This window comes from Epinephelus moara, chromosome 11 (genome assembly GCF_006386435.1).
Source record: "Epinephelus moara isolate mb chromosome 11, YSFRI_EMoa_1.0, whole genome shotgun sequence".
Classification (NCBI taxonomy): domain Eukaryota; kingdom Metazoa; phylum Chordata; class Actinopteri; order Perciformes; family Serranidae; genus Epinephelus; species Epinephelus moara.
In genome coordinates, this window is record NC_065516.1 from 33,696,376 (window position 1) to 33,708,969 (window position 12,594).

Genomic DNA, 12,594 nt, shown 5'->3' on the forward strand with positions numbered 1-12,594 from the left:
GAGTTGATCCGAGGTGCCCAATTTCCCGTCTCGTAGGGTAGACATATTGGCGGAACCTTTTTGGTTTAAAAAGAACGAGGCACTCTTCCACCACGGGAGGGGCTGTTGATGACTTGTGGGAGGAGCTGTTGATGACGCCGCACATGCGACCCACTGGCGGTGGACTAACAGGAAACAGCTGATAGCAGGAATTAGCGAGCAGCTAGTAGCAAGAGGGAAACACAAACCTGACAGACACTGTAAAGATGAGCAACTGGGGAGACAAGGAATTGCGTGCCCTCCTTGTCCTCGCACATTAAAAGGCCATTAACCGTCAGATGACGGGGACGGTGAAGAACGGGCCGACTTATGAGAGAATCGCCGAAGGACTGACCAGCCGCGGCTTCCCTCCCACGTCACTGTTTACGTCACACGCTGAGCTACACGTTTTGTTACTTGCTCACGCCCCCCATTGCCCCGAAAAAGGCACATTCTGTATAAACAAAAGTAGGTAGGCGGCATTTTGCTGCACTCCCCGATTTTGTTTTTATACTGCCAATGCTGAAAAAAGACTGATTGGGCTTTCCTGCAAATTTGCACAGTTCCTGTTTAAAAAGGGCTACTGTCTCTATTTTGACTGACAGCACAGCAGCCCCCCTGTTCATCAGCTTACTATTGGCTCAAATGTGTAAGTGGACAAAATGATTACGATAAATGGCCAACAACATGATCTATCTTTGAAACATAGGCCTCAGGTACTGGCAACCCAATCACTGGAAAACATGTTGGCATTGTACAATTTTGCAAACAATGGATATGCTCAGTTTGTGTGATATTATGTAGCGGATATGTTGAAACTTTACATTTCAACAACTCTGTGGTAAAAGTGTGGTTAGGTTTCCCAACAATAGATATTTGGTTATGGTTGGGATAAGATCATGCTTTGACTTTAAACAAAATGGGTTTGGTGGCGTAATCACGGCTGGAGAAATCGTTGTTATGGTAAAAAACAATTGCTTTTCATGGCGCTACCCCCGCTGGAAACACAGCAAACATGACTGTTTTTGTAATTTGTTGGTCTCAAATGGTTTGCAGCTTATTACGGGTCTAGGTGCCAAGTTGACATGCCATCCACCATCCCAGGTCAGCTCATAGTCTTTACAGTGTCGCTTAAGAAACAGCATTTGTACTGTACGTGGGACCAAAGTGTGAAATAAACAGTTTGACTCGCTGGCCAAGCAGACTGGTAGATGAAAAAATCCATCGGTTGAGCGAATTTTGTTTCTGGCCAAAATGATTAATTGTCCTTTTGTGTCACATAAACATTTTTTTCAGTAGATTTCATTGAGATAATATGTTGAATAGAGGCTTAAAGAAGAGGTCAGAGCAAAATTTGAAGCAAAATTATTTTAATAAATTGACCAACTCATTGCCACAGCCTCAGTATGTAAATGAGTTTGCTCTCGTAGTGACGCAGTGTATACGTCTGTGGCTTTTATTGTGAAAGGTAAGAACAGAAGGAATGAAGCTGTATGTGCTGCTGTTTACAATGTGGGAGGCAATAAAGTTTGCCATTTTGGTTCAGACTATGGAGCCTCTGCGTAGCTATTTTATTACCTTCATGTAGCTGATGTCCTGTAGTGCCGCAGAGTTAAGAGTGCTTGAGATGCTCAGTTTTGCTGCACCATTTGTATGAACATAAAAACGCATCTGTAGTGTGTGTGTTTCTAACACTGACAGCAAGCGAGCAGCAGCACGCCCATAAATGACACTAAAACATGCAAGAGACACTCAACATAGCTTTTATGACATGACTGTTTTGGTACAGACAATTACCCGCCAGTGTAGCGGATAGCCTTAGGAGATGTACTCGCCAAATGGAAAATCTACCGCTTGGCGGGTGTTAATTTTGGACCCTGTGTGTGGTCCATGTTGGTAGTAAATGGGCTGAAAAATGGGAACTATCCATAATTGTCGTCCCAAGTCATTACACATAACCGCTTTATCAGTGGCCTTTCAAATAAGTTCCTGTGTCTGCTGTTGACGTTCTGGGACACGCTTCCAATGCCACAACACCAGCAAAAGCACATGGTCAGGTTTAGAAAGAAACACCATGGTTTGGCTCTGCATCATCAAACCACAGCGAAAGGTGGATTTTGGTGTCAGGACATGGAAATTCCTGACAAAGCAGGTAGTTGAAAACTTCCAAATGAGAATGGAATGGAACTATGTGGGATTTGGGTAGGTCTACCCTAGTGGGCCCCACATGGATTATGCTAGGGCTACCTGGGTACAAAGTGGGTATGGGCCCAAAGTGGGCGTCTTATCTGGGCCCAAATCCACTCATGCGGGCAATTGGAATGGGGCCAAAATGGAACCTGTGGACAATCCCATATTTCAGTCCATTTACTACCCACATGGGCCCCACGTACAAATGTTGGCTGGGATTTGGAATGTATGAATATCCCATATGCAAATGTAACGTACTTGTGGTTTGCAGAAACATACAACGCCAATATTTTCAACTGGTGACTGGGCTGGATTCGTCATAGTAATTGAAATGATTGGAGAATGACTGTAGTCTATTGGAGAATGCACAGGGTCACAGTGACTACAGTTGTCCTCTCCACTTTACTCACTAATTTGGTAACATTAAAGAAATCTATTCAAGGAGTTCTGACATCTGGAGGGAGTTTGGCGTAGAGCCGCTGCCCCTTCGCAATCGAAAGGGGTCAGTTGAGGTGGTTCGGACATCTGATCAGGATCCTCCTGGGCACCTTCCTCCTGTTGGAGGTGTTCGGGCATGTTCCTCTAGTAGGAGGCCCCGGGGCGGACCCAGAACAAGGGAGGACTACCTATCTCATCTAGCCTGGGAACGCCTTGGGGTCCCCCAGGAGGAGCTGGAAAGTGTTGCTGGGGAGAGGGACGTCTGGGGTGCATTGCTTGGCCTGCTGTCCCCGCGACCTGGCCCTGATCAGCGGATGAAAATGGATGAAAATAGACAAAAACGTTTTCTAAGGGAGGACCCCAGACCCCTGTCAGACTGTCACACTCACATTTTCAAAGCTTCCCATGTCCATGCTTAAACCCACATGCCTTGAGACTGATTATGTCGTGCATCACATCACAGAGCCATTTAAGTGAAATATTATTGCACCCAATCATATTCAAAGGACAATTTGGAGGTCTTTTTTAATGTGTATTTTAACACCATACTGAGCTGGCATCACATTATGGAAACTGTTGATGATAAGCTTTTCATGGCAATATATAATGGCACATCTCCTCCCCCACTATAGCTTAAGATTACAGGGTTTTATGTGTCATATGAAGTCCACGACCTGAGTTTAACCTCCTCTCAGTGTTTGTGTTTGCGGAAGCGATGATTGCTGGATAAACTCATTTATATATTTGCTCTTTTTAATGTGTTTTCATTGATGGTGCATGTCTATCATCAAGGGTCAGAGCTCTCACATGAGATCTTATCCCGTCACAGTGAGAGCTGTAACACAATCACAGCAGCACTGGGTGGGCTAGTCTATACTTCAGCTTAAATGATAACAATTTTTCTTCATGTGACGTTAATTTAGTCGCAGCAACTCAATGGTTTTTTTTTTTTTTATGCCCAATAATTGCAGAGCACATTTTACAAGAAGTCAATTTGAGATTTGCATGAAGAATGGCAGCGTGTCATGGTGGAAGAGTTTTGCAATAAAGAGACAAGCGATTGAAATTGAGATACTTGCGAGCGGCTGCGGCTTTGGCTCAGAAGGCACTCATGCGATTGAAATGAAATATAAATGGGAAAATAATGGCGGTTTATTCCGACAGTGTCATTGAAAACTTTTACATTGCTGTCACAGGCTCCAAACTTACTTCTGGGATGATTTGTCAGGTACACATTTAGATAAAGAAGAAGTCATTCTTGACGAGTTGAAACGGTTCTCTGATTGTTCTCTATAAAAAGGTCTAACACTTTAACATCTTTATCTGTTCTTTTTAATGACATGCAGCGGCGACATCCTAGTGGCAGATAAATGCCTTTTACAGCGGATGATAAATGCCGGGATTCTGAACTGATATTGGACATTCATTATGTCACAATTACCTTAATTGCATTTGTACAGCGCTGGGTGACTAATGGGTTCACACTTATAAAATACTGCCTAATTTTTTTTAGTTTTAGTGCCTGCAAATTCACAGAGTCAATTTGGATAAAATATTTTAAAATATTTGAAAGGCAGAGGTGAAACCAGACATGGATTTATTCTCAATATGTGAACAAGGCGAGCACAGTCAGCTGACCTGGAGACCGAGAGGAGAGATATTGTCCCGAAAACAAAAAGATTCATGTTGTCGGTCCTTTCATCCTCCCCCACTGTTCCCACACACACACACACACACACACACACACACACAGTCATAGCTTTAGCTCCTTAAAATACTGCTTTGTGTGATTAGTCTGCTGTGTTGGATGTTACACAGTGTGGATACTGGCAACCATGCATGCAGTTCTGTAACCCTGATGAACCTTGAGGGATATTTCTCTTTTATTTTATTTTGTTTGTTTCAGTTGGACGAATTCATGTCGTTTGAAGGAATGTTGACTCTTAAAATTCTGCACTTTTTGCTAATTTGCTGGACGTCTGTGAGCTCAGTCGAAGCCCCAGCTCCAAATGTACAGAAATTCATCATGAAGTGTCTGTGGGTGGGTGCGTGTTGCACTTTACATATTTCTAAAGTTGTTAATTCAGCAATTGAAAAAAGAAATATTGTATTTTTGATCTACTTCCTATCTACATATTCCCACAGCAGCCCAGTCTCACTCCGAAGTCGTCAAAATCCGGCGCTTGGGCAGTGACTTGCGGTGTCAGAAACTGAAAGTGATAGTTTAACGGCGCCCGGCAGCATCAGGGGGAAAGGCGGAGGGACAAGGACAAAAGTTAAGGTGGCGAATATCTGAGTGGGGTGGGCGTGAAGGCGGGAGGGGTGGTGGATGGGTCCAAAAAAGACCAACTTTCACCCAAGCGAGCGGTGTTCGCTAGTGATGGCCAAATGAAGCCTCATGAAGCATATTCTTTATTTTCTGAGCCCACTAGATGGCGCTCATGGTTTAAAGAGAGAGGCTCAAAGAATGGCAATTTAGTGAGCTTTCAACCTTCTGTAGAACAAAAAGCGCCATCTAGTGGGCTCAGAAAATAAAGAAAATGCTTCATGAGGCTTCATTTGGCCATCACTAGTGTTCGCGTCCCGAAAAAAGCCAAACTCTGTTCTCAAACCTAACTTCTCTTTTGCTGCCTAAACCCAACTGTGTGTGATTGATGTTGAAAATGACAATTTGCAGTGATGTACTGACGTAGTGTGTTTATTTTTAAAGAGACTGTATGCAGTCGTTAAATTTCCTGTGAAAACTTAAGTGTATTTTGAAAGACGACAATGCATGTAACAGGCAGAACGTCAACAACCAACACACCCAGCGTACCTTGCATGTTGTATCTGGACGTGGAAGGTCCGTGACCAAACGTAAATATGTGACGAGGTCAGAGTGAGAATGTGTTGTTGAATAAGTACAAACTCAATCATACATATTTAAGAATCAACCTTTAATATAACCTTTCCCATGAAAAAAATATTTAAAAAAATGATTACTGCTTCAAGGCATTTTTTTACTTTATATCATAATTCACTCTCTAAGATCTATTTTATATTACTGTGAAAATACCAACAAAGTTCTCCTTGAAACACCTGTATTAACTACATTTCACAGGATTAATTGAACACATCATGAGGCGGTTATAATTAACCTTTGGCCAATATTCATTTTTACTGAATAGAGCTTCAGAGCTTCACAATGTAACTCAACGCAACCTCTGTGAGCTGTTCGTTGCAGCCATCAACTTCTCTGAGCTAACACCTACTAGCTCTCCTCCTGCCATCTGCTAACCTGTCCAGTTAATCTGTCTGTCCCGAGTGCAGACACACTGTCTCTCTCCTCACTCGCCACATACACACACTACACTGGATGCCTCTGTGGAGGCTGTGATACACCCCGCTGCTGTCTGACGCTGTTTACCTTTAGCTTTGTTTCATCCTGTTTTGCGCCCATACGACGGACATGGCATCTTTATATAAACCAGCTCTTTCTCTTGTCCTCTGTCTTGTCTCTGCGACTGCAAACACAGGGTTGAATAGGGGAGACCGGGGGCAGTTGTAACATTTTTTTTTATTTTAATGTCATTACCCAAAAACCTCTTGAACTATTTGGATACAATTTTAATGTAGATAACTCGTATTTATCTTAAATTTCAATGGTCATCAATTGTTTTTAGAAGAAATATTAGAGTCACAATATTGATTGAAACACTATATGTCAAATGTTACATCTGCCCCGACACGCAGGAGTGACTGTAACAGAATATGGGGAAAGGAAGCGTTTTATTGAACATAACTCAACATCTACAACTGTGTTCAAATGTGTCCAAAGGCCTTCTCATGTTAGGGGACATGCTAAATATCTTAGGACAGCGCAAAATGCACTTAAGCACCACTGCTGGAGTAAAAATCAGAGGGGAAACACTGTACTGATAATAATCAGTAATGTGGATATAATGTCTAAGTAGGTAAAGGCAAATAAAAGAACAGCTAAAACAGTCTTGTAAGTTTAGAAAGTTACATCACTTAACTGTAATGTAGCCTTTAAAACCAGGAAAAGACAACACTTACAATATTACAATATCCAAAAAATTGTTTAGTCTCATGTCATGATATCGGTATAATATATCAATATATCAATATATCCCCTCCCCCCGCATCTCTTGCAGCCCCACCCCCGCAGTCTAGACACACTACCCACATTCAAATTAATTGGCTGACTGACATTTTGGCCGCAACGCCAGATCTGGTTTGAATGCAGCCTAAGCAATGCCAGCTGATTCTGAATGTGATTTGGGTGTGACGACTGATGGCACCAAGGTGGGCCGGGTCTGTTCAGGTCTGGGTCAGTTTGTCGTGACAGTCAGCAGATTGAAAATACTCTTTTAAACACATTGATAGTTGTGACTGTTACGAGCAACCGATAACGTTGCTTGTGTGTGGCTGTAGGCAACCTGGTCTCACTCCTAAGTCGTCGAAATCCGGAACTTGGTCAGTGACTTCCTGTGTCAGACAGTGACGAAAAAAGCCGTCCTTTCACATCAGCATGATACACAGCTGAACACGGTTATAGTTTAACGGCACCAGCAGCGTCAAGGGGAAATGTGGTGGGACAACAACAACAGTTAAGGTGGAAGTCCAAGTAGGACAGACAGGAAGGGTGGTGGATGGGTTCAACAACCACCCCTCCTGACTTTAACCCGAAAGGTCGTTGTTCGCTTCCTGTAAGATTGTAAAGCCAAACCGTGTTCTTTTTTCCTAATCCCGACCATGTACCTTTGTTGGCTAAATGAAACCACATGCATTTGTTGTTGAAGAAAAAAGCATGTCAATTTGTGGTGTTTACAAGAGACTGTATGTAAACTGTACATTTCCTGTGAAAACTGAAGTGTATTTTGAGAGAAGACAATGCATGTAACAGGCAGAACTTGACACGGCGTCCCATAACGTCAACAGCCAACACGCACAGGGTACCTTGCACGTTGTATGTGGACGTGGAAAGTCTATGACCAAACATAAATATGTGACGAGGTCGGAGTGAGAATGTGTTGCTATGGGAGACATACTAGTAAATAAAAAAGGACGGGAATGGTGATTCCTCCACCTCCCCCTGCACGCTATACATCAGCATTCCCCATCAGCCTGTCTGACCATTTCCCGCCGTTTTTAGCCTTTTCAATGCAAATGTCAGACTGCAGTACAAGCTGCTGGTTTCCATTGTGCTTGTTTTGGTCAAGAACACTTGACAGTTGACGATCTCATGGGATTTGCATGGTTTCCTACCTCCTGAATTCCAGTGGTTACTGACCAGCGCTTCAGTGTGCTGTCTAGATTTTATTATTAAATAATCTAAAGGTCAACTCTTACTAGTCTGAGACAGGACATGAACTGGAGCAGCTGGCATTCAGACAAACATATATTACGCCCTGCATCATGTGGACTCGCATAATGTACTTTTCACTGGAACATATAGATGGAGACACAGAGGTAGGGCCGGTGGACACAGACAGCCCTGAGGGAGTTAGTAGAGCAAAGGAATTTTTGATTATTCATTAGGCCGTGTCCGCCTTTAACACGTGTGTTGATTTACATGAGAAACTGCAGAATAATTAATCAAAATAAAATGTTTTCTTTGGTTATTTTGCAACAGTCTGGTGCAGTGTGTAACTGTGCCCTGACAATGTGCCTCATCACTCCAGTCAGAGACTGCAGATAGAACAGATACATTCAGATGTCCGAGGGGTCATCAGTAAAGACAAGGCCTTCAGTATAGGCTACTAACTTTCATGGACTACAGTGCTGGTAAGAATAATGAAAATTGAATGTAGAATAAAAGCAGGAAGATAAGCAAAACAGGAATAAAGGAGTTATTATGGGTGTGCCTTCACTGAAAACAGTAAAGAAACTATTATGGAACAAAATGAATTTGCTGATCTGTCGACCTGATTGGAGCAGGCGAGCAGTGGACCATGTGAAACACATTTATTCTTGGCACTAGGATTGCAGTATGCCACTGGATTTTTATTTTTTTTAACCACACCCCACCTTCCACTGGGGTGCATGGCGAGTCACCAAGACATCAAACCAGCTCAGCCTTAATTATGATATATTTTGCCCCCCTGAGTCAGTATGTGACACATAAATTTCTCAAAGTCAGACTAACACACCCACATAATGCAACTGGGAGTCAAATTACTCCTGCGTGCCATACAGTCAAACTAGCCCAGGTCCTCTGAGCATGCTCCACAGTTTCCGCCCTGGGCTTTGACCCAGAAGTCGAAAACATTAAATGCGTAAACAAAGAAGAAGCTGGTAGCAACATGGTGAAATGTACATCCAGAGTTGTGCAGTTTTGGACGGACCAAATGTACAGAGCTGTAAAGTTGTCCACCATGGTAGCAGTTAGCTGCTAGCTAACCGTAGCTAACTTGTTTGTCCATTGTTTGGTCTGTGACGTAATAGGTCAACAGGAAAAAGGTCCAATACTAACAAGCTGAAACGGGGCATATCTCCACCTATCTAAATCAATGCCCCCCCCGTGCTTGTATACCCGGACAAGGACAGTAGTCCAATTAAATGGCCTAGTGGAGCTATAAGCATGTAAACATATCGAGTGTAGCTAATTGACCATAGACCTAAATGTTAGTGATGGCCAAATGAAGCCTCATAAAGCATTTTCTTTATTTTCTGAGCCCACTAGATGGCGCTTTTTGTTCAACAAAAGTTTGAAAGCACACTGAATTGCCATTCTTTGAGCCTCTCTCTTTAAACCATGAGCGCCATCTAGTGGGCTCAGAAAATAAAGAAACTGCTTCATGAGGCTTCATTTGGCCATTTAAATTTAGTAAATGTAGCAGTAATATCAACGAGTAGGTTCAGTCTTACAGAGGTGATATAAAAGCGTCTCCAAATGAGAGAATGTGCTCAGTAGGTGCATAAATACAAGAAAATAACATCACTGAGAACACAGAAAGGTTTGGACTACTTTTAACGTTTCAAGCCTTCCACGCTTCCTGAGTTAGCATCAAAAGTGTTTGCAATGATAAAAAGAATGACGAAATCAAAGCTACAAAAACAAAGTGGAGTGAGAAGATGTTCACAGGCTGTACCTTAATTATCACCAGTTAAATAATGTAGTACAGTCGGCCTTTGATCAGTCAGAGCAGAATCCTGCAGTAATCAATGACAACATGATGCTCGTGCTTTGACAGAGGCCAGTAAAGGATTTTAATGAAAACAAAGAATTAAAACCATAGTTTTGTTTTGCACTGATAACACGCTGGACTCGGAAAGAATAGAGATCAGCAGTATTGTGATGAAGAGCTGTTTTAACAGAATAATGAAACGTTTGAGGAGCAATTGAACCGTTTATCACCGTCTTCTCTGTCACTTTGTTTCTTGAACGCAGCAGCCACTAAGTGTCAACCAGAGCAGAGCATCTCTCCTCGAGTGGAACTCTAACTTTATCCTCCTCAGGTGACAGATATAGACTGCACAGCCAGCCCATATAACCACTGTGAAGTTTGTAAAAGAGGAGGCTGAAATTGATGACTTGAAGCAGTCCAACGCCAAGACTTGAGGACAATTAATCCTGCCTCCGCCGTTAAAGACGTCTCCTTGATACAATAGAGAATGCCAGGTCCATCTGTGAAGTCAAGATGTAAGAGTCATGCATACATGCAGACAGAGAAAGCTATGGCTCCTAATTCTGCTCATTAATCACCTGTCTGCCGAACATCCTCCAGGGAAAAGTGCCCAGTTCCTCCGAGGTAATTACAGCACTTGAAGGAACGCTCTCTGCTGCAAATGCTCATAAGTAGCCATCTTATCCCTCTCCCACCCTTCCTCTTTTTGTCTCAGCCGTGGTGCTTCCACGTCCTCTGGAGAAACTTCCTCCTCCTCCTCCTCCTCCTCCCCTCATGCCTTTCTCCCGCACTGCTCTTGCTCCTCTTCAGCTTTGTAGTCAGCAGACTTTTTTTATTTTCCGGGCACACATCCATTTGGCATCCGATGTGAGATAAATAAATTATGGCCTCTAAAATCAATGCCCAGTCCACGATGTAGGCTGTAGGCTTAGTGCTTGCCACCGTGCTAGAATTATGCCACCAGGGCTCAAACGGGCATTTCTCGAGCTGCTGTTCAGGACTTTTTGTGCCTTGAATTTCTTTTACTGGAAAGCTATTCCAGGCCTTCTGACATTTTATTATTTGTCATAAGTTTTCATGGATAATATAACTTTTACTGCAGAGAATGATGGAGGTTTTGAGGCGTAATTTGTCTCCGGAAGCTGTTAGTTTGTCACACAGCATCACGGTCTGAATTTTCCCTCTTTATTCACTGCGGCGTCTGGAAACTGTCTTTAATTTCTCTTCAGAACCACTCAAAGATTCTAAAAATAAATCAAAAACAGTGGCAAGAGCAGCATCTTTGTGCATTTATTTTTAAAGGCAGAGCAGTGGCGATGCAGTCACTCAGTCTGTAAACTGTGTGTTGATGTCGGAATGAAAGATTTATAACCGTCAGCAGATAGATGATGCCTCTTTTTTTTTTAAGTTGTCGTAGTAGTCTGGTAGCTGGTTTCAGGGAGGCTGACACTCGACTTGCATAACATACATATCTGAATGTGTCCTCAGCGTGGCTCTGTGAGAGCTACTATCACTCTGCTAATGCTCCCTCTCTCCTCCTCTTCCTCTCTGTGTTCCCAGATGGAGATGATACCGGAGCCTGATCCTGACGACGAGGGCACAAAAATAAGTGTAAGTTGAAGAGCTTGCATGTATCCCTGGTTGCCACCTAGCGCTTCACAAACCGTGGGCCGTCGTCGTCGTGACGCAAGTTGGCAGCGTGTCATTCGGAGCAAACACAACAGCGGCTGATTTCCCCCAATAATACACCTTCAGCCGCAGAAAAGAGCTAATCAGTGAAATCAGTGGCAGTGTATTATTACTGTCAGAGTGCTTCCCTTCCTGCGCTCATGCCCCGCCAACCGTTCTGCCCCTTTTTCCTGTCACTCTGCATGTGCACTCTGTTCCCAGTGTACCACACAGCACACATCCCCCGTGTGACCTCACTGGAGTCCTCAGATGGTCACACAGTCAATGTAATGTGACACATCTGGGGTCAAGGTCACCTATAGATGTCTTTTAAGGGTAAATTATGGTTGATTATAAACTGGGTCATCATGTCTTTAGTTATTAAAACACTGTAAAGTAATGGCACAGATCGAGGAGCATGTGTTTATTACCCTGTCTGACTTCTTTGTAACCCTGTAGCTGCATGTCTGGATTTAAGAAATTAACTCAGTATGATGGGCCTCATTCACCAACCGTCGTCATGGAGAAATTCCTTCCAAAAACCCACTTTTTTTTTTTTACAAAGACTTTTACATTCACTAATGTTTTCTTATTTGGGATTTGTTCTTGGGCAGGGACAGAATCTACTTATGCAAATTTTAGATATGACATTTGTGCAAATGATTGAGTTAATGTGTTTTCTTCAGTCTCACAGTTGTAAAAAATTGTTGAGATAGATTTAAATTCCAATAATATTTTTACCATTTCTAAAAGAATTGAAATAATTATTTTCATTATTTTACGAAATATTATAGTCTTTAAAAAAAAAAAAAAAAAAAAAAAAAACCTTGGAAACCATGCTATCTTATGAAGTCTTTACCTACAGAACTCAAATTAGATCCTGATTTAGATCCATTTAAACTCAAACTTAAACAGTTTTTTAAGAGGAATCAAGGCTGTTGTACTACTGTTGTTGCTGAGTCTTTTATATCTTAAAGGAGAACTAATGTTTTTTTTCAACCTGGGCCCTATTTTCCGATCTACTTTTGTCTAAATGAGTGATAGGATGTTCAATATTTGACATTTCTCCAGTATGAAGCTAGGGCTGACCTGCCTGCAGCCCGTGAGCGCGCCCTATATTAAATAATAGGGCACTCAGACAGCGTCAAAC

At 42.5% G+C, this 12,594-nt stretch overlaps 1 protein-coding gene across 1 annotated transcript in view; it reads left to right on the forward strand.

The window, feature by feature from the left end:
* The window catches only part of vstm2a (V-set and transmembrane domain containing 2A), a 132,287-nt gene that overhangs the window by 82,761 nt on the left and 36,932 nt on the right, over positions 1–12,594 (forward strand). Inside the window, exon 3 of the mRNA XM_050056103.1 lies at positions 11,337–11,387. Coding sequence (XP_049912060.1) covers positions 11,337–11,387 — 51 coding nt within the window. The remainder of the gene's footprint in view (positions 1–11,336; positions 11,388–12,594) is intronic.